The 27,767-nt window shown below is 51.2% G+C and overlaps 1 protein-coding gene across 2 annotated transcripts in view; it reads left to right on the top strand.

Annotated features, from left to right (window-relative positions):
- SOGA1 (suppressor of glucose, autophagy associated 1) overlaps positions 1-27,767 on the top strand; it is a 76,422-nt gene that overhangs the window by 6,629 nt on the left and 42,026 nt on the right. For both annotated transcript variants that reach the window (XM_038572214.1, XM_038572213.1), the window contains exons 2-3: positions 16,043-16,267; positions 21,990-22,148. In XM_038572214.1, coding sequence (XP_038428142.1) covers positions 16,043-16,267; positions 21,990-22,148 — 384 coding nt within the window. The remainder of the gene's footprint in view (positions 1-16,042; positions 16,268-21,989; positions 22,149-27,767) is intronic.

The following is a 27,767-nucleotide window of genomic DNA, read 5'->3' as shown; positions in this document are numbered from 1 at the left end:
CCACTTGATGCACGATAAACGTTAGTGCCTGTCCTTACCTGCTTCTCCAGGCACGCATGTATGCATTCATTCAACCAACCCAGTTTCTTTTTTTCCCCTCAACCCATATTTTCGAGAGCCTCCTGGCTACCAGGCTGTGTGCCAGATGTCTGGCCCAGTAGCAAGTTGTGAAGTTCTTCTCAGCTCCCAGAATGTGTCACTGGGTGGGGGAGGGGGTGGTCTTTATGGTCAGCATAGCTCCTGGCTGGTCCCTGCTGGGAGTCCTGGTCCTCCCTGTGGCAGCTGAGAGGCAGCCTGGAAAAAGCTGCTCTGAGACCTGGGTGTTTAAGAATCCTCAGCGGTTTGCTTGTCTTAGGGGGAGGAGGGCAGCTCCAGCGAGATGGAAAATGTGAGGCAGCCGCCGCTGCTGAGGCCTGGGGGGAACCGTGGAGCTCCCAGGGCTCCCAGCATTCCTCGCAGAGGGGCCAGGCCCATGTCCCTGGGCTTGCTTTCTCTCACACTCAAACACACGTAATCACAGCTCATGCACAGAGATCCACAGCCATTCACACACATGTCACATATACATCCCGTTACACTCGTATGTTGTATTCTTCCAGAAGCCCACCTTGAGACATATTAGAGAGGATACTCCCGCAGAAGGGCACAAACCCATGCAGATACAAAATCCCTCTCCCCACACCCACACACTACCAGACACAACAGACTCACAATATCTAGGAGACCCTTGGCTCAGAAGCATACACTTAGATACACACACACACACATCTTACATACCTAGACACACTTGGCTGTGTCCCAGATGGACACACAGCTTTGAGACACCCTCAGACTTATTGGAAGTACACATACATATGCAGGCACACACACAAACCCACGCAGACTCATTACACACAGGCGCTAGCATCCACGGAAATCCATAGATCCACCCCTGCCAGGCAGGCACAGACACAAGCTCATCACCCAGATACTCGCCCTGTTTCTTCCACAAAGAGAGCAGTGGAGGCCCTTGCATGCTTACCTGGGGCTCAGATACACACCCAGAAAGATGCACACACAGACACAAGACATGCAGCCATGTACACTAAAGCAGGGACATGAGCACAGAGCACTTGAATGCCAGGCCTGTAGCATTTGCCAACGGGAACCAGAGACCCACAAACTGGGGTCCCCAGACACGCACACGCGCGCGTGCACACACACACACAGGCTGTTGACATTTTACCCACACAGAAACACAGGAAATCCTGGTCCTTGTCCAGTAGTGTTCAGCTCTTCCACGAGGCTGCTGGGAATAGTGAGGAGTATGGTGGGGGCTTGTATAACCTCCTGGATCTGGCAGGTCGTGAAGTCAGGAGAAGCTGCCCTTAGGCTTCTGATGCCCAGCACTTGGGCCTGGGCCCAGTGGGCTGAGAGAATTGGAGCAATTGTCAGGCCTGCCCACAGGAGAAACATGGCCAGGGGCAGCTCTCTTCTAATCTCCTTGGAATTTCCGGCTTGCCCTCATCTCCCTCCTCCTCCCCTCTCCCTTTGCTGGGGACTGTGAAGGGCCATGCCACTCCCATCTTTGCAGGGTGCCCATTTCTGTCTGGGAAACCATGAAGGAGGCCAGGATAGAGGAGGTTGGAGGAGACATGGTTACTCAGAAGAAGAGGGACCTGGAAGACTTCCTGGAGGAGGAGGCATTAGAGCTGAGGAATTAGCCTTCAATGGCTGCTTCTGTGTCCAGCTGCTGGAATGGTGCTTGGCACATCCTAGGGACTCAGTATTTGTTATGTGATTGAATGAAAGGCAGGTGGCCTATAGGCCCAATACAGAAGAGTTAGAAGGAATAATGGTGTGGGCAGTGGTGAGGGAGAGGCTGGGAAGGAGGTTGGGCCTGCGTGGGAAGCCAAACTGAGCCGAGGCACTGTGAACACCTTGCGGGGAGGGGGCCATACAGCAAGGCTAGAAGCTTCCCCTCCTAGCAGTCCCCAGCAAAGGCAGAAGGGAGGAGGAGGGAGATGAGGGCAAGCCTGAAATTCCAAGGCACAGGAGCCCAGGGTGCCTTGGAATTCCAGGGGAAGGAAGGCTCTGTGGCCTCATGGGCAAATTCCATATTTGGGGTCAGGTCTAGGGCCAAACCTTGCTTTGTTACCTCTGCCGTGTGCATGATCTCCATGTGAAAAATCCCCTCACCAAGCCTCAGTCTTCCTGTCTGTAAAATGGGAATTAATCCTTTTTTTCAGGGCACTTGGGGGATTGGTGTTCAGATAGGTGGCACATCCAGTAGCATCCTGGGGCCCAGAGGAAGGGGAGGAGCCCTATGTCCTGAGTAGCCTCCAGGGGAGAGGGAGCTCCCCAGGGGAGGGGCTCGGCTAAGTTCCAGGCAGGGCCCAGACCAGCAGCCAAGGTTATTACCAAGGTCATTTCCCTTGTAGCCCATACACATGACCTCATCTGCAGTCCTGGCCATGTTTCTCTGCCCTCTGGTGCCAGAAGGAACTTGGAGCTGCGGTGGGGAAAAAGCCAGAAACTCCAGGGTGTTCTGGGATAGGCTGACCCTGGCCTTCCCTGGAGGCCTGCAGGTGGGCTCCGTGTCTGCACTCTGCACAGGTAGCACTGGCCTCCTTGAAGGAAGGCCAGGAATCAGAGAAGGTGGGAGTAGCAGGCCAGCCTTTTCCTTCTCTGGGGCCCAAGGTGCTTAGAGCACTCTGGCCTAGAGCCAAGCTGACATAGGCTTGAATCCTGGTGACTCTGCCTTTTCCTCTCCGAGCTTCCCCTTCCTCAGGCTCAGTCTCCTCATCTGTAAATTGGGGATGCTAACAGTGGTCACCCTAGAGGGTTGCCATGAGCAGTAATAGGAGGAAGCATGTATATAAGGATTCGTGGAGGCCTGGCTCACACTGCAGGGGCTCAACAGCTGTCCACTCTCCTCACTTATTGGCAGGCTTGGGTCTGACTGCCAGGGAGCCCTGGGTCTTTGATGGCAGAGATTGTGCCAGAATTCGGGTGTGAGTCTTGGCATAGAGCGGGGGCTTGGGAGGTGTACGTGGAGTGGAATTGCATTGTGGGGATCCTCAGGCCCATCTCCCTGTGGTGTCCCCCCTCCCCTCCCACCTCGTCAGTCTTCTCTGAACAGCCAGTGCTGCAGACTCTGTAGTTTGGGGATACCCCTTTGCTGGTGGATGGAGCCTTTGGGTCTTTCATTCTTGTTTTGTTTTCTTTTTAAGATTTTATTTATTTTGAGAGAGAGGGCACAAGCAGGGGGACAGTCGGAGGGAAAGGGAGAAGCAGGCTCTACTGAGCAGGGAGCCCGATGCAGGGCTCGATCCCAGGGCCCTGAGATCATGACCGGAGCTGAAGTCAGATGCTTACCTGACTGAGCCACCCAGGCACCCCTCATTCTAAGACCAAGGTGAATAGTCTGTTGCCTGGCCACAAAGAGAAGCGTAGGCTCCAGTGGAAAAATAGTTTGGGAGCCCACAACTAGGCTGGTCCAACCAAACATCTTTATGCTGGTTTGCCCCAGATCTGCTTGGGATCTTCTGGGTCAGTTGCATCAGCCTCTCCCCTCCTTGGCCTTGGCCAAATGCCTGGGCAGCCTGTGTGGTTCTGCCTCCGTCAGGCTTACCTCACCCCTGTTCCGCCCAAGCTCCTTTGTGTTCCTCACCCCCCAGGCCTCTAGTCCTGGTGCTCTTCCCACCTGCAGGGCCTTGGTGCTTGGGGTTCCCTCCCCTGCCCTCCCCCTTTCCTCCTCCACCCTCCTGTATGCAGCCTCAGGCTGGGCTCTGAATTAGACATCCAGGAACTTTCTGTAGGCTCCTTGGGGACCTCTACCTGATGGTAATTAGGTTATTTTTTTTTTTAAGATTTTATTTATTTATTAATGAGAGACACACAGAGACAGAGAGAGAGGCAGAGGGAAAAGCAGGCTCCATGCAGGGATCCCGATGTGGGACTCGATCCCCGGTCTTCAGGATCACATCCTGGGCTGAAGGCAGCACTAAACCACTGAGCCACCAGGGCTGCCCGGTAATTAGGTTATTGATTGGGTAATTGCAGGTTGCACCAGGATGGGACCTAGCCCCTTCCTTTTACACAGGTGTAAACTGAGGTTCAGAGAGGTTAAAGGGCTTGACAAGGGTCCCACAGCCTGGAAATGGCAAGAGTTGGAAGGACAGGCAGTCTGCTGGTGCTCTTTCCAGGGTGCCAGGCAGGGGGATGGCACAGGCAGGGGCTCAGAGCTGTGAGATGCAGGGGTGTGCTGGAGCTTCGGGCCACACAGCCCGGAACCACTCCCTTGTCTCTCCCCAAAGACCTCGAAGCCCTGTTCTCTCCATGCTCAGAGATTTGGCTGCAGCCCAGAGGCTGTTTGAGGAGATGTTTTAAACACATCAAGATCCAAGTGCTGTCTTCCTTCCTGTTCACACAGAAAGGAGGAGAGGGACACCGTCAGGCACTCTCACAGTGAGCCACTCCCTCCACCCATACCCTCACCCCCAGAGGCAGTGGGAGCTCCAGACATGTCCCTGTTCTGTTGGGTGAGGCCTGGAATGGGCCAGTGGCAAACCAGGCCTGGCCTTGGTGGGCAGTGCTCTCGTGGTGTTTTCTCACCTCAGACACACACAGATACACACACACACACACACACACACACACACACATAGAGAGCCGTGTCTGGTCTCATGCACAGAGCTGTGCCAGATTTGGGAGGCATATTCCAGATTGTCTGTGGAGCCTTTATCTCCTTGAGTCTCTGCTTATTGATTGAGGCTAAAATAATAACACCTGCTTCAAAAGGACTGTTGTTGAGCATGAGATAATGGACATTTGCGCAGACCTTAGCCAGGTGTCTGACACACAGTAAGCACCTGTAAATATTAGCTATGGTCCCATTATAGAGACTGTCTAGTTTGCAAGAGTTCCAACTGGACTTGAATCCTGGCTGTGCCACTTAGTGTGTGTGTGTGACCTTGGACAACACTGTTGATCTTTTTGACCTTGGTTCCCCACCAGTGAGTTGGGGATGGCTGGGAATACAATGAGGCAGCATGTGCTGCCCAGCCTGTGCCTGGCAGAGAGAGAGAGAGAGCTCTTGCCTGTTATTATTCTTTTTTTTAAAAAAAGATTTATTTATTTATTTATTTATTTATTTATTTATTTATTTATTTGAGACAGACAGAGAGAGAGAGGCAGAGACACAGGCAGAGGGAGAAGCAGGCTCCATGCAGGGAGCCCGACGTGGGACTCGATCCTGGGACTCCAGGATCAGGCCCTGGCTGAAGGCAGGCGCTAAACCACTGGGCCACTCAGGGATCCCCCTGTTACTATTTTTTTGTGTTGGAGTGGCGAGTCCAAGACCGTCTTTCCTCATGACTCTGTGGGTCACTGGACCGGCAGCCTCCATGCCAGCTGGAGCAGGGGGATTGTGTAGCATGGCCATAGATGGCTGGGCATTCTGACCCTCCTCTAGGACCTTTGACCCTCACTGTCCCCACACTAGAGCCCAGCATTCACCCAAGGAGGCTAAGCTGGGTTGAGATCTGGGCTGGGAGGCAGGACCTCAGAGTCTCTCTCTGCTTGACTGGATCTTCTGGGGGCCCATGTGATTGTCCCTAATCCCTCTCTGTGCCTCAGTGTCCCTGTCTGTTCTGCCCCGCACCATACTCAACCCCTTGCTACTCCTGGAGTCTTTGAGTGGGGAGGGAAGTGGAGGTTTGCAGAGCCTCTTTGGGGTCCAACTGTAATGATCTCATCTGGAACCTGCATAGACCTGGGGGATGGACAGAAGGGAAAGCAGATGGCTGCCCTAGCCTCTCAGGGGGCTGGCATGCCGCCTCTGTGGCCACTGTTGGCCTACACTGCAGGTCAGCCCTTCCGGGCTGAGGGGAGCACCCAAGGCCAGAGCCAGGGTGGCAGATGGGCAGGCAGCCTGGACTTTAGCCCGAGGGAGGGACTGTGGTGGCCAGGGTGGTGTGGAAGAAGGCGGGCCAGGCAAAGCCTCCTGTTCCTCCATAGAATGGTTGCTGTCCCACAGAGGGAAAGTTCTGGGTCCTTCAGCTCAGCTCTGTCATTCTTCCTGGGTCTGTCTGCCTATCCCTGGAACCTGGGGAGGAGGAGACATTTGGGAATGCAGCCTGAGAGTTGATAGGCTGGGATTTGAGGCTTAGGATCGATCCACTAGAATCCAAAGCCTCCATGGGCATTAGCTTTGCAGAATCACAGAATTAAATTTAAACACAGCAGCACTGACTGGAAGTGGTTTTCTGCAGGGGAGTGGAGCAGGATGGAAATCTTCCCCTCTTAGGACCCCTTTATTAATTGACTATTTATTGAACTGTTCTTTTGTGTGCCAGGCACTGTGCTAGGCTCTGTCGTCTTGAGGCTCACATCTTGATGGTAGAGATCGACATTCTGTAAACAAACAGATCAATAAGTAAAATAATTAACATCACAGATAAGCCTGTGACGTGTTCCATGAAAGAAACAGGCTTCAGATGGACATAATGGGCGTAGAGGGATCTGGAAGACTTCTCTGAGGAGTGTCATTGGCTTTGAGCATAAGGGGAGCCAGGAGTGCAGAGATGCAAGGATGGACTGGCAGGGCCAGAGGCTTAGTGGTGGGACAGGCCTGGTGATTTCTGGGATAAGAACCAATGCAAGGACATGAAGATGGGGAGGTGGGCAGGGGTCGGGCTTTTGTCTTGCTTTTAGGTCAGATGATTTATATATAGTAAAGTGGGTTTTGGCAGAGGCGTACAATTCTCTAACCACCACCACCACCAATTGAGAGGTGGGACAGCTCTTCTCTGTGGGTCACTGGACTGGCAGCCTCCATGCCAGCTGGAGCAGGGGCATTGTGTGGCATGGCTGTATGTGGCTGGGCATCCTGACCCTCCTCTAGGACCTTTGACCCTGACTGTCCCCACACTAGAGCCCAGCATTCACCCGCCCCCCTCCGCCAAAAAGCTCCTCCTGGGCCCATTTCTAGTCAATTCCCCTCCCCCAGCTTCTGACAACCACTGATCTGCTTTTTGTCTCTACAGTCTTGCTCTTTCCAGAATGTCATATAAAGGGAGTTCTACAGTGGCCTGCTGAGTCTGGCTTCCGTCACCCAGTGGAATGTGCTTGTGCTTCGGCCACAGTGTTGTGGGGCTCAGCACTTCATTCCTTTTTATTGCTGAGTAGTATTCCCTCATGGGGATTCGCCACTGTTTCTCCATCCACCAGCTGAGGGACATTTGGGTCGTTTGCAAATTTTTTTTTTTTTTGAAGCGGATTTTTTTTTAAATTTTTATTTATTGATGATAGTCACAGAGAGAGAGAGAGAGAGAGAGGGAGAGGCAGAGACACAGGCAGAGGGAGAAGCAGGCTTCATGCACCGGGAGCCCGATGTGGGATTCGATCCCGGGTCTCCAGGATCGCGCCCTGGGCCAAAGGCAGGCGCCAAACCGCTGCGCCACCCAGGGATCCCATTTGCAAATTTTTTAAAAAAGATTTTATTTATTTATTCATGAGAGAGAGAGAGGCACAGCCACAGGCAGAGGGAGAAAGCAGGTTCCATGCAGGGAGCCTGACTTGAGACTCTATCCCAGGTCTCCAGGATCACACCTTAGGCCGAAGGCGGGGCTAAACCACTGAGCCACCTGGGCTGCCCTCATTTGCAAATTTTGGTGATCATTGGAGAGTTTCAGACGGGAATAACGTGGTTAAAAAAAACAAAGCAAAACAAAACAGTCCACGTACTAAGTGGAGAACAAATTAGTGGGAAGAAAACTGGCCATCCTGAGGGTTAAATTAAAAGATTTGGTGATGAATCTGGCTCACTATAGCCACTCAGTAATTATTCATACAATAAGGCTGTGCCCTGGGGCAGCCAGGGAGGCTTCTTGGTGGAGGTGGCATTTAAGGTGGAGGGGTAAGGAGGTGGGAGACATACAGAGTGGAAGGAGGCCCAGGCTGTGCAAAGTCCCTCTGGACCCGATTGGGCTGAGACACTGGCTCCCTGTGCCTGACTCAGCCTTGTTTTACTAGGGTGGTCTGCAGGGCCCACAGCAGAGTTCCCTGGCGGTGCTGGGTGAATAGGCCTCCACCCTAGCCTTATGGGGGCTGACTGTCTTGGGTGAGAGGTAGCTGGGGGACCTCTGCTCTGTATCGTTTCTTCCTTGCTGGCTGGTGAGAGGTGACCTCCTCCAGGAAACTTCTATTCCCCTGGTTCCCTCCCTGTTCCCTCAGGCTGGCTGGCAGCTGTTACTGGGGTTCACACCATCCATTGCTACTTGCTGTGTTTCTGTAGAGGGGCCTTGAGTTTGGTCATTTTCATCTCCAGCCCTGCAGGCCAGGAGACCTTCTCACCATCTACTCCTCCAGACCAATTCCATCAGACCTGTGCATCTGGAGTCATTATCACTTGCAAGTGTCCCAGTGGGCTCTAAACCTAAACTCTCCCCTTTCCCCCGTTCTGTCCTCATTGTACAAAGATTCATCATCTTAAATATGTGTAGGTTTCTGGCAGAAAGCATTCTTTCCTGCAACATTTAAAATGTGGTTCTGCTACTCTAGCTTTGTGCCCTGATGGAGAAGAGAGGGTCGGGGGTGGTGACCCAGACCCCACAGAGAAGGCAGCTCCGGAAGGAACATATAGGCTCCCTCTTACTTACTGTTGTAAACATGCTCTTTTTAGAATAAGTCTCGGAATAATGTTTTTATTTTCATTCATTCATTCATTCATTCATTCATTCATTCATTCATTCATGAGAGACACAGAAAAAGAGGTGCAGAGACATAGCCAGAGGGAGAAGCATGCTCCATGCAGGAAGCCTGATGTGTGGGACTTGATCTAAGGACTCCAGGATCATGCCCTGAGGTGAAGGCAGATGCTCAACCACTGAGCCACCCAAGGATCTCTCTCTCTCTTTTTCTTTCTGCTCTATTGAGGGAGGGAGAGGGGATGGAGGCGAGGGAGGGAGGGGGGTCGGGAGGAGGGAGGAGGGAGGGAGGGAGGGAGGAAGGAGGAAGGACGGAAGGAGGAAGGAAGGAGGGAGGAAGGAAGGACGGAAGAAGGGAGGAAAGAAGGGAGGAAGGAGGGGGTTGGGAGTTAGGGGGGAGGTTGGTGTGCGTGGATGGCTCTTTCTGCGGTTCGTGCGGGGTCTTGTCTTTGTTATTCTGGGAGACTTCGTTGGATTGCTTTCAGTTCTTCTTTCTTTCTCTTCTCTCTCTCTCTTCTGCTCTTCCTTCCTTCCTTCCTTCCTTCCTTCCTTCCTTCCTTCCTTCCTTCCTTCCTTCCTTCCTTCCTTCCTTTTTATTTATTCATGAGAGACAGAAAGAGAGGCAGAGAGATAGGCAGAGGAAGAAGCAGGCTCCATGCAGGGATCCTGATGTGGGACTCGATCCCGGGACTCCAGAATCATGCCCTGGGCCAAAAGCCGGCACCAAACCACTGAGCCACCCAGGGATCCCCAATATTTATTTATTTTTAAAGATTTTATTTATTTATTTGAGAGAGAGAGTGCATGAACAAGTAGGGAGAGGGGGAGAGGGAGAGGCAGACTCCCTGCTGAGCAGGGAATCTGATGTGATGTGGGGCTCCAGGCTCTATCCCAGGACCCTGAGATCATGACCCGAGCCAAAGACAGATGCATAACTTCTGAGCCACCCAGGCGCCCGCAGAATAATGTTTTTATTATTTATTTATTTATTTATTGTAGAATAATTTTTTTGAAAGTACTTTGTATCATTTTTAAAAAGACTTTATTTATTTATTCATGGAAGACACAGAGAGAGAGGCAGAGACACAGGCAGAGGGAGAAGCAGGCTCCATGCAGGGAGCCCGACGTGGGACTCGATCCTGGGACTCTAGGATCACGCCCTGGGCCTAAGGTGGTGCTAAACCACTGCGCCACCCAGGCTTCCTAGAATAATGTTTTTAAATGAATAAAATAAAACACAAGGAAAACCAAATATATTGAAATACAGTTATCAAAACATATTTCTAAATTATAATGTAGTAATGTATGTGTTTATTAACTCATCAGATCTGGTGACTAGTATAATTTCAAAGTGCTGGTGAGTGTAAACACTTTGTTGACACTTCTGCAACTGTTACATGGTGTGAGAATATCCGTGGTTTCTCTTAGTGGCAAACTGCTGATACACCTGTGACTTGTCCAGGATAGAAAGAAATGTTAAGGGATCCCTGGGTGGCGCAGCGGTTTGGCGCCTGCCTTTGGCCCAGGGCGCGATCCTGGAGACCCGGGATCGAATCCCACATCAGGCTCCCGGTGCATGGAGCCTGCTTCTCCCTCTGCCTGTGTCTCTGCCTCTCTCTCTCTCTCTCTGTGACTATCATAAATAAATAAAAAAAAAAAAAAGAAAGAAATGTTAATCCTTAGTTAGAGATTAGTGAAAATAAAGGTGTGCTTTTTTTACCATCCTAGTTCATGGGCTCCCTGAATTCTGGTGCGGACAAGAGTCTGAAGTCCTGTGCTACTCTGCAGTTCTTCATCCCTAGAACAGAGGTGGTGATTCTTGTCCTGCCTGTCCATGGGGTTTCTGTGACGACCCATGAGATGATTCAGATGGAATGTCTTTGTAAACTGTGAAGCCCCGTGCTGCCGTGCAAGGTCTCGCTATTATTAGCGGTCGTGTGAACTCATGTTTGGCCCTCTGGCCCAGAATGGACCAAGAGACTCTTCCTGGCCAATTCCTCCAGGATTCCTGAGAACTAATCCGTTTTGGGGAGCAGGTCTGCCTCTGAGAGGCTGCTTCCTGCAGGACCTCATGGATTGTCGGGAGGGTGTGTAGGGGGATGGACAGAGATACACTTTGTGGGCAGGGAGTGGGTGGGTGAGCAGGAGTTCCCTGAGTAGGGAGACCCTGTCCAGGCTCTCCCTGACCCTTTGCAGCTGGCCTAGGGCTGGGATCTGGAGAGCCTGCCCACCCTTGGTCTGTGGAGAGAGAGACTGGATAGGGCAGAAGTCAGCTCATCCTGCTGATCATTAATCCTCCTATAAACAGGGACGAGGGCTGGTCCTGGCAGTGCCGGGGACCAGACATGAGGCTGACCTGTCATCTGCCCTTCTCCCAGCTCTTGGGGAAGACAGACTTGAAAATAGGCAAATGCAACCTAACATTGTCAGCACAGAGAGGAACAGAGTTCAGAGGAGGAGGGGAGGAGAGGGGAGGAGGGAATGCTCTGGAAGGATGACATAAATTAGGAGTTAGTCAAAGGCTATTCCAGCAGAGGGACTAGCCCAAGCAAACCTGATTGTGGAACATGGTTATGGGCCTGTCTGGATTCCAGCTCCACCATTCTCTCTTGCTTGGGCAGCTCTAGGACACTTGTGAGCCTCAGTTTTCTTGTCTGCAAAAAAGGGGACATGGGGCGCCTGAGTGGCTCAGTGGTTGAGCATCTGACTTCGGCTCAGGTCATGATCCCGGGGTCCTTTTTTTTTTTTTTTTTAATTTTTATTTATTTATGATAGTCACACACACAGAGAGAGAGAGGCAGAGACACAGGCAGAGGGAGAAGCAGCTCCATGCACCGGGAGCCCGACGTGGGATTCGATCCCGGGTCTCCAGGATCGCGCCCTGGGCCAAAGGCAGGTGCTAAACCGCTGTGCCACCCAGGGATCCCCCGGGGTCCTTGATTCAAGTCCTATATCGGGCTCCCCACAGGAAGCCTGCTTCTTCCTCTGCCTATATCTATGCCTCTTTTTCTCTGTGTCTTTTATAAATAAATAAATAAAATCCTTAAAAAAAAAAAAAAGACTACTCTGGTAGCAGGGTGCCCCGTTCCTATTCTCAATCCCTCCCTGCACCCCACTTCTCAGTCCATGTTAAACAATCAGGGTAAGCTTCAAGGGGAAGAGACAGTCAGCTTGAAGAAGCAGCCAGAGGTGATGGATGGCCGTTGGGGGGCTGGCAGGCCGTGCCTGGTCTGAACACCGTTCCCCGGCTTCTTTAGGCTGACCCTTCCAACTGTGAGGCTGAGAATCAGGGCCCCCAGCCTCTGAGGTGGGCACTGTTGGCCTTTCCCTATCTGCAGGGGAGAATAAAGTTTGGGGTCCTCCCACCAGTGTTGGCGGCCAACCACCTTTTGCCCATGGAGTCCAGTGGTTTGTTCCCTTCCCTGCTACATGTACATGGTCGGGGGGTCTGGGAGGGAAAGCACTGAGGCCCGTGAACTGTGAAGGAGCAGGGAAGCCTGGGCTCCCCTCCCTCTCTACCAGCTCTGTTAGTTGGGTGACACTGTCACCTGAGGGCTTTTTAGGGCCAGGGGCTGGGACTGGAGGACTGAGCAGCCATGGAAGGCTCTGTGAGGTCTCAGAATCTCTGGAGTGATGCAGGGTCCTGCCCTCCCAGGTCCCCCCACAATGTCCTAGCAGCCCCTTTCCCCGGCCTCACCCCAGGCCTGAAAGCTTGGTGCCCACCTAAATTCTGCATTCACTGGCTTCTGCTGGCCTTAGTGCAGCCAACCCAGCCCGTGCGGGGCCACAAGCCTGCCTTTGTGGTCTGGTCCTCCTACGTGGGCCGTGCCAGGAGGGGCTGACCCGCATTCTGCCTGCAGCTGGGACAAGCCCCCATGGGCCTGGGCCCCCCTTTGCCCCATGGAGAGATGGAGCTGGCATGAATGCAACATCCTGCATTTTCAGAAACTGACTGTGGTCCAGGGCAGACCCTGGGGAGACAGCTGCTCATGTGAGAAAGATCATTTATTCATTCACTTATTCAATAGACGCTTATTGAGTCTCTGCTCTGAGTCTCTGCCCTGGTCTTGTGGTACTGCCACAGATGGCTCTTGCCCTTTTAGGAAGAAGTTTTCCTTCCGGAAACCCCTCGACTTAGAGTCACTTGGGTAGCCAACCCCCAGAGTTTCTGATTCAGTGGGTATCGATTGAGGCGGCAAAATTTCTGATAAGTTCCCCAGTGATGGTTGGTTATACGCTGCTGGTCCAGGGACCACGCTTCGAGAGCCAGTGTGACTTAGGACCAGGGGGAGGAATTATGACTGATTTAGGTTTTCTGTATTTTTTTTTAAGGTTTTATTTATTCATGACAGACACAGAGAGAGAGGGGGGCAGAGACACAGGCAGAGGGAGAAGCAGGCTCCATGCAGGGAACCTGACGTGGGACTCAATCCCAGGTCTCTAGGATCACGCCCCGGGCTGAAGGTGGCACTAAACCGCTGGGCCACCGGGGCTGCCCGGTTTTCTGTATTTTCAAAACTGTCTCTATGATCATGATTTACTTTTCTAAATAGAAAAATCAGTTATTTAAAACTAAAGATAAATAAATAAATAAATGTGAGTCCAAATTGACTTTAGTGCTCTGGATACAGTCCTCTGTTGAGAGATATCACCTCTCGTGACTTAAATGTCATACATCTATTAATGTAGCCCAACACTAGGAGCTTGTATGTTCCCTGCCTTTCTCCTTGGATCATCCTGAGCTTCAGGTCCACTCAGACCACCATATCCTCCCTGTCACCTGTCAACGAGACTGCAGTGAGAATAAGTGTGATGCTAGTCCATAGCACTGTGGGGATTTGAACACAGGCGCCTCTGGAGGCTGGCTTAATTTGGGTTTAGCCGACTGGCCCATACTTCCTGCGTGCCCTTTCCTTTATGCTTCCTTAATCCACCAGATGAAATGGTATGTGGACTCTTCACTTCCTCATTTCTTTTGACTGGTGTGATCATTGACTGTCTCACTTCTTCTTTTTCCACTTTTAGTTCTGTCCACTTGGCATGGTGGCCATGAGTCTGTGTGTGTATTGGGATGGAGGTGGAGGCGGGGTCCTGGCGAGGTGACTCTTCTTCAGCAGCTGGTGTAGGCAGTGCCATCCACATTGCTGAAGCCATCCCTAGGGGGGAGCCTGTGGTGGCAAGTGGGGATTAAGTCCTAGGGTTGATGGTGGGAACCAGACGGTATCTGTCGTTGGGAGAATCAGATACCTGTTCCTTCCCTCTTCATCTTCTGTCCATGTGAGAAATAGTCCACAGGAATCAAACAGACAGGTGAGCTTTCACACTGAGAACTGGCCTGTTTCCTAACACGGCTCCTGAATTAAACTGACCCACCCAGTCTCTGGGGGGCTCTGGGCAACCCCAGGCCATGCCCCCAGAGGGAGCCACCCACTTTCTTTGGGGAAAGGAAGGTGCAGAGGCTAGTGAACACACTGTCTGGATGGTGGCTTCTCCCTGGGACTTGCAGTTGTTTTTTTGCTTCTCCGACCTACCCCTGCCTTGCGCTCATCAGTACTGCCCTTGGCGGCTTTCTCTGGCTCCTCAGGGATGCCTTTGGCAGATCATTCCTCCCCTGTGACTCAGTTTCTCTTTTTAGTGTACAATCTTACTTAAGAGTAGATATTTCTATTTGTGACTCAGTTTCCACATTTGTTATTAGACATCATAATTATCCTGCTGGGTTCCCTCATTCATCCCTTTACATTCTGTCCAATGATGGTTTCAGGTTGGTGTGTCTTTTTTGTGGTTGTTTGCATAACTGGACGTGCATTCATTCATTCAATTAATGTTTGTTGGGAGCCTGTGGGGTGCTAGGCCTGTGCTGGGTGTGGGAGGATGCAGCAGGGAGCAGGGTAGACGTGGGGCAGCCCCCCCAGATACTCACACTAAAGGGAAGACAAACGATTAGATAGAGAATTCAGACGTGCTCGTGGTGACAAAGGGGAAGTGAGGGACATCTGGGAGCTGATGACGGGTGGTCAGAAGCTGCCTTGAGGAAGTGAGATCATCCCCCCAACACCCTCCGCTTAAAACCCAAACTCTTTACTTGGCCTTCCACGGCCTTAGATGACTGACCCCTGTGTGTTTGCCCAGCCTCAGCCCACCCTCCTCTTGCTACGCGGGCCACCTTGCTGACTTCTGACACATTGAGCTCTGACCTGTCTCTGAGCCTTTGCACACACTTTAGGCAGACCTTCTGCCTAGAGTCACCTCTCCCTTTCTGTCTGCCTGCATGGCTGTTCCTTCTTCCCTCAGCTCTAATGTCCCTTCTATGGAGCTGGCCACCCTGACCATGTCCTTGGACATGGCCTTTTGTCATCAGTCTAGCATATTACCTCAGTGTGGGGTTTTGTTTCTTGACTCTTATTTGGATTTTTATTTATTTATTTATTTTTAAAGATTTTATTTATTTATTTATTCATGAGAGACACAGAAAGAGGCAGAAACACAGGCAGAGAGAGAAGCAGGCTCCCTGCGGGGAGCCCTACAGGATCATGCCTCAGGCTGAAGGCGGCGCTAAACTAAACCACTGAACCACCCAGGCTACCCTTATTTGGATTTTTAATTTGTTGGTTTATCATGTGTCTCACCAGTGTGATCTGGGGTTCCATGCAGAAGGGTCTGTGCTGTCCCTTTCCACCCCTGTGCCTGGCACAGGGTCTGGCACATAGTTGGTACCCATGGATGCTTGTTGAATGAGCCTGTCCTGCTTCCCCAGAGTCGTTAGTTTCCTATTACTGCTGCAACAAATTCCACAGATTGAGTGGCTTAAAACCATCCCAGATTATTATCTGACAGTTCTGGAGGTTGGAAGTCTGAAAATCAAGGTGTTAGCAGAGCTCTGTTGGCCAGGCCACACAGCCAGGCTCCGGGGGAGGATCTAGCCCCTTTTCCAGCAGGCAGCCTGTATTCCCCGCTTTGTGGCCCTTCCTCCATCTCCAGAACGTGTCTCTCTGACCTCTGTCTTTTTTTTTTTTTTTTTTTTTTTTTTTTGACCTCTGTCTTTGTCATCATGTCACCTTTCCCACTTTGCTCTCCTTGCCTGCCCTCATGATTACATTGGGCTGCCCAGATATAATTTAGGAAAATCTCCCCACCTCGAGATCCTTAGCTTCATCTCCTTTGCAAAGTCCCTTTTGCCATGTAAGGTAACACATTCACAGGTTCTGAGAATGAGGACCTAGATGTCTTTCGGGGTCCTCCCACACCCAGGCCTCCAAGGGGCCTAGGAGAGTGTTGGGTGTGGTCTGCCGCCAGACCTACAGGCCACTGCCACAGGGCCCAGTGACCTGACCATCCCCTTCCCCCTGCAGGACGAGATCGAGGAGCTGCGGGCTGAGATGCTGGAGATGCGGGACGTCTACATGGAGGAGGATGTGTACCAGTTGCAGGAGCTGCGGCAGCAGCTAGACCAGGCCAGCAAGACATGCCGCATCCTGCAGTACCGGCTGCGCAAGGCTGAGCGCCGCAGCCTCCGTGCTGCGCAGACTGGCCAGGTGGATGGGGAGCTCATCCGTGGACTGGAGCAGGATGTCAAGGTAAGCTCTGGGCCTTCCCCAAGCCCCGGCCGAGCCTGGGTCAGCCCACACCTTGCTTCTTGTGTGTCCTTGAGCAAGTTACCCTATCTCTCTGGGCCTCAGCTTCCTCATCTGTAAAGGGGGGATCCATCGTGAGCTGATGACCCATTTCCCATGGGGGCTCCAAAGGGATATCATAAATGTGAATCCTACTAAAGGCAGCCACTCCGAGTGTCAACCACATGCTGGGCTCTGAGTTGTCCCTGCACTCACTACACTCACTATCTGTGGAGGTTTCTTTGTTTTTTAAATTTTTTTTATAATTTATTAAATTTGGTGATTTTGAGCATGTCACCTAAATTTCAGTTTCCTCATCTGTAAAATGAGTATCATAGCAGCCCTTGCCTCACAGGGTTCTATGAGGGTTAGAAGAGAGTGTTTGTGTAAACACTCAAAACTGTAGCTGTTATTATTAGTCCCATTTTCTGGATGAGGAAAGTGAGGCTTAGAGAAAGGAAGTGCCTATGCAAGGTCACATGACACTTGGTATGTACTTGGTACAGTGCAGGCTTATCAGCCTCCCGTATCTGACCTCCCCTTCCTGCTGATGAGCTGGAGGCTGACAGGAGGGGCCTCTAGAAGAACAGACCTCTTTCTTGTCTGTGTGCCCTGGGCTGAGGGCTGAGATCTTGGTGGGGCCCAGTGTGAGCAGGAGGATGTTGGAGCTGGGGATGGAGGTGCAGCCCTGAGGGCTCTAGGGGGCTCTTCCTGCAGGGGTGACCTGAAGGAGGAGGGGGCCTGAGCCAGGTGTGGAGAGGAGGAATGCAGAGGGAGAGATTGCTCTCTGTAAGGGCCTGGGGGCCGGGGGGTAAACCGGGAGCCATAGGCAGGCTCACATTTCCCATGTCTTTTGTGTGCACCCTGGGATTACGTCTGCTGTGCAGATGAGAACACTGAGCTCAGAAAGAGTGTACCCCCAGGGCCAAAGCTCCCTGACAAGGCAGCCCTCTGGATAAATGGTTATACAGGTATTCAAACCCCAGGCCCTAGATTAGAGGGAGGTGGGGTGAGGAGCCCCGGGAGCTCAGACCGAGCAGAATTGGGGCCTGGGTGGTTGGAGATCTGCGGCCTTCACACCAGAATCAGCCTTAGAGAGATAAGCGGGGGAGGAGGACCGACTGGGCCAGCTCGCCTGCGCCTCCCTGGGAGGAGCGGAGAGCAGCTGGTGTATGGGTGGGAGGGGGGTGGTCTCTTTGCTCCAAGCACAGGGAAGCCGCCCCTTCTGTTGGGATTTGAACTGGCCAATCAGCATCCACCTTGCCCCCTTCTCTCCCTCTTCTCCCTGCCCCTGCAGCTGGAGTGCTGAGCTCATCTCTTCAGGCCCTGGCTGGATGCCTCTGGCCACTGCACTCTGCCCGGCGTGCTAGGCTTGTTCTCAGGCACTTTAGGGGTTCTCAGAGTTGTGGTATTTCCTGGGAGGGCTTGATGGCCCAGCTGGGGAGGGGACCCCAGATCTGGGTATCCCTGGGGACTCTCTGACTTGTTCTGCTAGCTCCTTGGCTCGTGCCCAGACTGACATTGGGCCACTGCTTGGGGCCTCAGTTTCTCCTTTTTTTTTTGTAAAGGATAGCCAATTATTACTATTTTTAAAGATTTTATTTACTTACTCACAAGACACACAGAGAGAGGCAGAGATATAGGCAGAGGGAGAAGCAGGCTTCCTGTGGGGATCCTGATGGACTTGATCCCAGGACCCTGGGATCATGACCTGAGCCAAAGGCAGACCCTCAACCACTGAGCCACCCAGGTTCCCCAGTTTCTTCTTCTGTTAAATATGGGGCTTAGAGCAGCCAAATCTCTAGGGCTTTTGCAGTTCCAGTGGTTTTGTCGAGGAGGTTGGTTATTGGTGGAGGTGCCATAAATGAAACTTTGGTATCCACCCCTCCTCAGGCTGTCTCTGTCTGTGGCCCTCATGGCTCACAGGCCCCACAGAGCCTCAGGGGGAACATTGCCCAGCACAAGGAAGGCAGGGAGACGGCGCTGCAAAGACCTGCTCTCCCACTTGCTTGGTGTGTGGCCTTTGCTAAGCTCCCTCACAGCTCTGAGCCTCAGTAAATGGAGATAAAACTAGTTTTTACCTGTAGAGATTTTTGTGAGGATAAAATGAAATAGTTCAAGTAAAAGTGGGGTGGCCATGAAATCTGGTGTGGAGTGTTCACCCAGCAAAGGAGCAAATGTTGATTGTGGTGTTACTGTTTGGGAGAAGAACTTATAAGGCACTAGTATGGCAAGTGGCTGGGGCAAGACCAGGGCAGGGGGGGCCAGAATCTCAACCCGCTTGTGTGGATAAAAATCCCCTGCAGTGCTTATTCTCAATGCAGATTCCCAGGCCCCACCACCCATTTCCCCCTCCCTGAGGATTCGGAGTGACAGTGACAGGGAGGCCCATGAGCTGAGAAGCCCGATGAGCAGGGGGGCTGTGGCCTGGAGGTTGCTGGTTGCATTTGGCAAGAGACAGGCCTCAGTGCTGTAAACAGTGACCTCATGGCTGAGTGCATTGTTTGTGCTTTGGGGATTTGCCCTGGTGTCCGGAAGCTGCAGCTGCTTCACCTCCCATAGTATCTCAGTCCCCTAGCCCTGGGAGTAGTTGGGAGGACCATAAAAGCATGAAATGAGACAAGCAGGTGGGGCCCTGTGAGCATCTGACGTAGTGAACCCACTGCTAGGCTTATTATTATTATTATTATTATTATTATTATTATTATTATTTAAGATTTTACTTATTTATTCTTTTTATTCTTGAGAGACACACAGAGAAAGACAGAGATATAGGCAGAGGGAGAAGCAGGCTTCCTGCAGGGAGCCCGATGCAGAACTCCATCCCAGGACTCTGGGATCATGACCTGAACGGAAGGCAGACACCCAACCACTGAGCCACCCAGGTGCCCCGTTATTAATACTTTTAGTGCTGATAATAATATAATGTCTTCAGGCTTTGGGCCAACAACAGGGTTAGGTGGAGAGCAGAACTCTAGAGTTGACCCACAGGATTTCAACCCTTGGTTCTGTAGCTGCCTAGCCGTGTGACCTTGGGGAAGTGACCTTTCCTCTTCACACCTCAGAATGGCATTAATCAAGCCCTTCCCAAGGGGATGAAAGGCACATGGTGTTAGGAAGTGACAGCTGATTCTATAAATCACCTGTGAGAGGCGAGGGCACGCAGGACCACTGAGGCTCAGAGAGAGGAAAGGACAGGCTGAGGCCACCAGACTCCTGCCTTCCAGGCTACTGTGCTCTTTGCTCCTGTGGGCCTCCACTGGGGGCGCGGGGTTCTGTGGGATCTGAAATTAAGGGCTCTTTTGTTCTCGCTGGAATCCCGTCAGCTGCCTGGGGTTGAGCGTTCTTGACACAGCAACCCTTGGGGGTCGGGGACAGTTGGGGAAGGAGATCCTGTGGAGAATGGGATGGAAGGAGTGTCCAGACTCCTGGAACGGATGAAGTCACAGAGTCATTTATGAACCCAAGAGGATCCGGGAATCCACATGGATCATGATTTCTTGGTGGGGAGTGTCGCCTCCCAAGTTGAGGCCGCGGTAGGTGGAGCAACCCCTCAGATGGAGAGGAGCTGGCCCCAAGGGGAGAAGCCACCTGCTGCTGAGCCCTCACATCAGTCGAGGACACAGCCCTCTGTGGACAGTGGGTGGGCTGGGTGGTTGAGGGGCGCGTCCCTAATCTAGTTAGGGTAGGTGCAGCTCCCCATATTGCAGTCATTCTTTTATCTCCCTCCCTTTTCACTTTTTGGAACCTTGAATTTGTTTGCTCTCCAGCATTTACTCGGCATTAGGGTGTGCTAGAGTGTGTGCTGCTGCTGGGACACAGGGATATGAAGGAACCCAGGCATGGTCCGGGGTCTTCAGCATTCTGGCCCATGACTCCTGCCCCCACGGCTAAGCAGGATGAATGAATGAATGAATGAATGAGTGAATGGAGTATTGATCAGGACAGGGGCTTTCTGGGTGACCTGGTAGCCTCAGACTGGGAACCATAGCCAAGTGCACAGAGGTGAAGCAGTGATCCTGACAGTGCATTAAAAAGTTATATTTCTTAAAAAAAAAAAAAAAAGTTCTATTTCTTGATGATCTAGCCACCAGCCCAAGGATTGTGTCATTTAATCCTCACAGCAGCACCTGGGAGTAGGCTGTATCCATTCCATTTACCAATGACCACGCCGACACCGAATCCATAAATAAACTTGCTGTGGGGGTCACACACACATCCAGTGCTAGAATCAGACTCAGTCTGGTTTTCCCCACGTGCCAAGTCCTTGTTCTGATATTGAGGTGTCGCTCATCCCACTTTGTGGACAAGGCACGATTCTGGTTGCCCTTGGGGACCTCCAGGGACAGAGAGCCACGGTGGACAACAGAGGCAGGGGGAGGCAGTGCTGAATTTCCTTTCTGGCTGTTGTTTTTCCTGGCCTGTCTCTCATACTGCCAACGGGTCCGTGCTGAGCTGGGCCTGGGCCCAGGCAGAGGGCAGAGCCAGGGAGGGCCCTCTTCCCTTCCGGAATGGAGGAGGTGCAACGGTTGTTTCCAAGACTGGCAGGCATGGGGCGTTGGGCTTTCTGCCCCTCACATACCTCTTGCTGGCAAAGCCCTCGTGCCCCTCCAGAGCCCTGGCCACACTGGCCCCTCAGGCAAATCCCAGGGGCTTCTCCCAGCTCAACTCATACTGGCTTTGCATGACCCCAAGTCAAGTCACTTATTCTGTAAGCCTCAGACAGAATTGGGGTGAAGATGAATGAATCTGGCACACAGTAGGTATTCAACAACTGATAGTGCCTGGACCACTCAGGGATAGTGGTGATTTACCAGCTCAGAAGGGCCTTCCTCATCCCCGGATGCCCCCTTTCCTGGTGTTGGATCTCCAGGCTGTCCTCGAGGAAATGGGGTGCTTTTGCTGCAGATCCCTGGAACCAGGATTGGTGTTTGCAGCTCTGTTAGTTCCTTTCTGTATGGATGACTTGGACACATGCCCAGCCTTTGTCATTTAGAGCATGTTTTATATCCCAGACAATTGGAAACCAGCCTCGGGGTCACACCACGACCTCTAGCAAGTCCTGCCCCTCTCTGAGCTTCGGCATCACCACTCCCCAGGACTCATTGTGCTGGCCCAGGGCCGAGATTTTTTGTGCAAAGCTGATTCAGTCCTCCTGTTGGGCCCATGAGGCTGCTGCTACCACTGCACCCTTTTTGCAGTTAAGGAGACTGAGGGACAGAGTGAGGAAATGATTTGCCCAGGGTCACGGGCTGGACACTGGCAGCAATGTGATTCAGATGGCCCTAGGGCCACCATCTTGCTCTGGTTTCAACTCCAGCTCACTTCCCTACTTTTAAAATGAGCCTCTCTGGCCCTGCCGCAGGCTCTCGTGAGACTCAAAAGCACAGAATGCCCCAGGTAATTGAAAAAGCCTTGTTAAAAACTGGCAGGGCCTTTCTAGCTTCCTGGGGAGACTGAACTCGGACACAGACATTGGGAGCACTGGGTGTCTGGGTTTGGGTTTTGCTTCTGCCATTTCCTGGCTGTGTGACCACTACCCTTTACTGACTTCTTTGTGCCTCAGTTTCCTCATCTGCTAAGCAGGGGTGAGGAGAGACACAGTCTGCTGGGGGAGGTTGCTCTGTAGCCTAAGTGGATCATCACCCACCCTTGCTTACCAATCTCATCACCCACCCTTGCCCAGGTCTCTAAGGACATCTCTGTGCGGCTGCATAAGGAGCTGGAGACAGTGGAGAAGAAACGGGCACGGCTGGAGGAGGAGAACGAGGAGCTTCGGCAGCGGCTTATCGAGACCGAGCTGGCCAAGCAAGTGCTGCAGACGGAGTTGGAACGGCCGAGAGAGGTGAGGGCCGGTCCATCTCTGCAGGGCCAGGCCAAGGCAGGTGGGTGTGTGCCAGCCCCACCTGGCCAGGGGCTCGGAAGCGCTGTGTTTGCACGGTCATGCCTCCCTGGCAGAGCTGTCTTATTCATGCATTCATTCCTCCTGCACACATTTCCTGAGCGCCCACTGTGTACACTGTGTGCTGGACTCGGAGGGCACAGTGGTGAGTGAAAGACTCCTGTCCACCAAGAGTCTACAAGTTAATGAAGGAGACAGTCATCTGCCAAAGAACTGCAACTGTTGGGGGGATTAACTGAGAAAGCATTCCACAGTGACCCCTGTGGGGCCCTCTGCCTCAGTTTCCTCACTTCCAGAATGGGACAGCGATGCCCTGAGTCACTGAGAAGACTAGCTGGGATAACTTGTGCAGACATGCTTTAGGGGCTGCCATTTGGGATGAAGGCGGTGCTGGGGCCGGGCCTCTGGCCAGTACCTCGACACAGATTTTAAGACATTAGACACTTTCCCAGGCACTGGCCTGTCTGTCTTTGTTCATATGAGCTCTTCCCCTTGTATGTATTGTCTGCCTTCTGCTAAATGTTGGGCATGCAGCATGTTAAGTACCATGCTAGATACTTTATCTCAACAATTTTCATAGAGGCCCAGTGAGGTTGTGATTGTACCCATTTTATGAATGAGGAAATAGCCCCTGAGAGAAGGAGGGATGTCCTCAAGGTTTCACAGAGCCCAGTGGGCTCTGCAGAATGCCTCTTGAAAGCCTTCCCTAGGTGACCCCTAGGGGCTGGAATCCTCTAGAATTCAGGGATCTGTGTTCCTGATGGCCTTGGGTAGCTCCTGATCATAGAGGCACAGCTGGGTCTCAGCTCTCTGGCTGCTCACGAGGGTATCCTAGGATTGTACATTGTTCTAGGGCACTCCTTACCTTCCCCGAGGGCAGGCATGCCAGTGTTCCAGGACTGAGACACCACAGCCCTGAGGCCAGAACAGCCCTTCAGTGTCCTCCCTCCTGGGCGTGTTGCTCTGTTGTGCTAACAGCATCTCATTGCAGAGACTGGGGGCATTTGCTGCTGAGGGCTGCTGTGGGGCCCTGTCAGGCAGCCCCCCCACCCCCACCCCGCCTTGGCCTGGCCGACAACACAGGGAACCATCTTCACACATCTCATTGCTGTCACCCTTGATAGTGAAAAGGGGAGAGTTTCAGAGAGTACCCTGGAGCTTAGTGTCTTTCCTTCCTTCCTTCTTCCCTCCTTCCCTCCCTCCCCTCCTTTTCTTTTTTTTTAAAGATTTTATTTATTTATTCATGAGAGACACAGAGAGAGAGAGAGAGGCAGACACAGGCAGAGGGAGAAGCAGGCTCCATGCAGGAAGCCCAATGTGGGACTTGATCCCAGGACTCAATCCTGGGACTCCAGGATCATGCTCTGAGCCAAAGGCAGATGCTCAACTGCTGAGCCACCCAGGCGTCCCTCTTTCTTTCTTTTTTTTTTTTTTTCTTTCTTTCTTTTTAAAGATTTATTTATTTGAGAGAGAGCATGTGAGCAGGATTGGGGGCAGAGGAAGAGGGAGAGAGCAGACTTCCTGCTGAGTGCAGAGCCTGACACGCAACTCAGTCTTAGGACCCTGAGATCATGACCTGAGCCAAAATCATGAGTCGGACACTTAACCGACTGAGCCACCTAGGCGCCCCAACTCAGCATGTTTCTATTGTAGAGGAGAGGAAGCTGAGGCTCAGAAAGAGACAGCCTGCTTGAGTTCCCCCACCCTTCCTTGACAGAGATATGGCTGAAGCCCTGAAGCCAAGTCCTCTCTAAGTCTCAGTTTCTCCATCTGTGACATTGGGATAATAACAGTACCCAGCTCATGAGTTTATGACCAGCACGAAAATTGGGTAACCATAGAACACTATGAAGGAGTTACAAAGAATAAAGTAGTATGGCAATTCCTGAACAAATTATACATGCAATTATTATAGGAGCTAGCAAATCCACCTTGGGATGTATGCCCAAAAGAATTGAAAGCAGGGACATGAACAGATATTTGTACCCCTGTGTTCCTAGCAGCAGTATTCACAATAGGCAAAAGGTAGAAGCATACCAAATGTACATCAGTGAATATACATACATACAGTGGACTCTCGGTAAGCCTCAAGAAGGACTGAAATTCTGACACCTGCTACATCATGGGTGAACCTTGAAGCCGTGGTGCAAAGTGAGATAAGCCAGCCATCAATAGACTAGTATTATATGATTCCACTTGTAGGAGCTAGTTAGGGTAGTCAAATTATAGAAACAGAGAGTAGGATAGAGGTAACCAGGTGCTGGACAGAGGAGGGAGTGGGGGATTGGTATTCAGGGGGTAGAGAGTTTCAGTTTAGGATAATAAAAAAGTTCTAGAGATGAATAGTGGTTTCTTGACAAAGTGAATGCACTTAATGCCACTGAAATGTGTACTCGAAAATGACTAGAAATGGTAAATTTCATATGTGTACTTCAGCACAATTTAAAAAAAAGAATAAGGTAGATATATAAGTACTGATGCAGAGAGGTCTTTAACAAAAAAAAAGAGGGCTACATGGGTGCGCATGTGCGCCATGTGCGCGCGCGCACACACACACACACACATATTGTGTGATCCCACTAATTATTTCGAAAGAGCGTCAGAACAGACTTGGTTTGGGGCATTTATGTCTGCAAATGCCTAGCAAAAGTCTGGAGGAAAATCCACTGAACTAAGGAGTGAGGGACGGTGGGAATAGCAAGGGGAAATGACTTTGCTATTTTTTATTTTATTATTTTATTATTTTATTATTTTATTTTATTTTATTTTATTTTATTTTATTTTATTTTATTTTTTATTTAGATTTTATTTATTTATTCATGAGAGACACACAGAGAGAGGCAGAGACATAGGCAGAGGGAGAAGCAGGCTCCCCATGGGGAACCCAATGGGTTCCCCCTGGGACTCCATCCCAGGACCCCGGGATCATGATCTGAGCCAAAGGCAGACACTCAACCACTGAGCCACCCAGGTGTCCTGCTTTGTATTCTTTTAATTAATGCTGTAGTAAGGTGGGTTTTGGAGAGGGGGTGATTATTTGTGAAATTTGAAATGTAGTCAAGCATGTAAAGAGCCCTGTGTGGTGCCAGGCACACAGTAGGTGCTCCAGAAATACTGGTTCACTTCCCCTTTGAAGGCAATGTCAACAAGGCACATCTGGCCCTCCCTGGCATGCTCTTTGGTGTCTCAGGATCTGGGCAAGGGGGCATGGCCCTGTGTTTATTTGCTGATTGCCTTCTCCCCCCACCCCCACCTCCTTCCTGACATGGTTTCCATGGAGATGAGGGTCCCTTAGCAATTTTGCAAGAGCTGCTGGAGTCTCATCTACATCTGCCTTTGCCATCCTGACAGGTTGCTGTGGCGATACTGTCACCCAGCTGGGAACAGGAGCCCCTGGCCTGAGCTGATGTGGTTGCCATGGAGATCACTCTCCGCCCCCCCCCCCCCCCCCCCAGAGAAGGGAGGGTGGCCAGCCCTAGCTGCACTTTGCAGTGGCACTGTTGCCCAGCTGGGTTGCAGCTCAAGAATCGTAACACCAGCCTCCCCCTTGTTCAGTATCATTCCCCCGTTCTTGTATTTTAGGCAGAAAGCCAATACGAGTGTTGATGTGATGTATTAGAATATAGCTGCTGTGTGTGAGTGCTTGCTCTGTACCAGGCACCGCACCAGGCATTTTATGTACCTCCTCCTGTTGTGAAACCAGCAGCTTCCCTACATACCTAGTGTTGTTATCTTCATTTTACAGGTGGCATTCTTTTTGACAATAGTTTAACTGTGATATGATTCACATACTATAAAATTCACCATTTTAAAATGTCAAATTTCATGGTTTTTGATATATTCATAATGTTGTATATCTGTCACTATGATCTAAGTCTAGAATATTTCCATTGTCCCCAAAAGAAACCCCGTACCTGCCAGTGGTCCCTTCCTGTGCCCCCTGCCCTCCAGCTCCCCGCAACTGCTAATCTCCACTCTGTGGATTTGCCTGTTCTGGACATTTCATACAAATGGAATCATGCAATATGTGATTTTTTTGTGACTGGCTTCTTTCACGCAGCATCATGACTTTAAGGTTCATCTGTGTTGACATGTATGTGTCAGTACTTCTTTCCTTTTTGTGGTCAAATAATAATCCAGTGTATGGATGTACATTTTGTTTGTCCCCTCATCAGTTGATGGACATTTGGATTGTTTCCACGTTTTGACTAGTGTAATAATGCTGCTATGAACATTTGAGTACAGGTTTTGTATGAAGATATGTTTTCAGTTCTCTTGTGTGTATACCAATGAGTGGCCTGCTTCATATGGATGGGACTGGGGAAAAGACCAAGATGGGATTCTAACCCAGGACTCTATCTCCCAAAGTCACACTGGCTGGTGGGTATTGCCCCACCCTCCATGCCCTATCCAGGTACCTTCCTAGGGCCCTACCTGTTTTCAAAACCTCCAAAGGAGCTGAGTATCTCTGTCTCTGGCACAGGCTTTTTGTCCTGCTTTCTGCTCTGATGGGTACTGACCATGACATTAGATCACCTAGGTTCAAATCTTGATTCTGCTGGTGGTGTCATCTGATGCAGCTGGGTAGTGGTCTATGTGATGCAGGGCAAACTTGAATTTGGGGTCATATGGGCCTGAGTTTGAATTCTGGCTTTGCCACTTACTTACTTGTAATGCTGGACAAATTGTATAACTACTCCAGGGCTCAGTTTGTTCATTTATAAAACAGGAATATGGGACACCTGGGTGGCTCAATGGTTGAGCATCTACCTTCAGCTCAGGGTGTGATCCCGTGGTCTCGGCATCGAGTCCCACATCGGGCTCCCTGCATGGAGCTTGCTTCTCCCTCTGCCTCTGTCTCTGCCTCTCTCTGTGTGTCTTTCATGAATAAATAAATAAAATCTTTAAAAAGGTAGAACAGGAATATGAATCCCTACTTCTCAGAGACAAGCAGGTAAAGTGTGCTCGGTGAATACTGATTATCCTCGTTTCCCTTACAACTCCTACATGGCTGTGGGTCCAGAGTAGCATTTACTTTAAAGAGATTCGTTTCTTTTGCCTACTTAGCAAAGCACTGTCTCTATAAGCTACCCTTGTCCCTGGAAGGAGCAGTTACATTGGAAATCGATGCCTGCAATTGGTGCTGTGTGTCCTGGCAACTTCTGCTTTGGGGCTCACGTCTAAACCAGTTTTTGCTTCCTCCCCCAGAGGGTGTCTCCCCCAGCCTGGAGCCACTCAGCCTCTAGCTGCTTCAGCTGCTCTGGAGGAATAATGCTGCAGTCTTTGAGATGCACCCCAGGTCCCCTCTAGAGTCAATTTTGTACACATAGCACAGTCTGTGTTTTCAGTGAGACCCTTTCAAATATCCCTTCCATATTTGGTGAAAATCTGCCCAGCTGTTTTGGCAGAAGGTTCACTTTATTCCTTGAAGGTTGATCTTTGTTTCCTGGCAGCATGGAAGCAGGCAACGTGTTAGAGAGCTGGGGGCCCCTCCGGAGCTGGTCTCAGGCAGCCTTTCTGTGCATGCTGGACACAATCTACTAGTTTTCTGGAGAAGGACAA

The sequence above is a fragment of the Canis lupus genome, chromosome 24, assembly GCF_011100685.1.
Source record: "Canis lupus familiaris isolate Mischka breed German Shepherd chromosome 24, alternate assembly UU_Cfam_GSD_1.0, whole genome shotgun sequence".
NCBI lineage: Eukaryota > Metazoa > Chordata > Mammalia > Carnivora > Canidae > Canis > Canis lupus.
The sequence above is the reverse complement of the archived record's forward strand: the minus strand, read 5'-3'. Positions and strand labels throughout refer to the sequence as shown.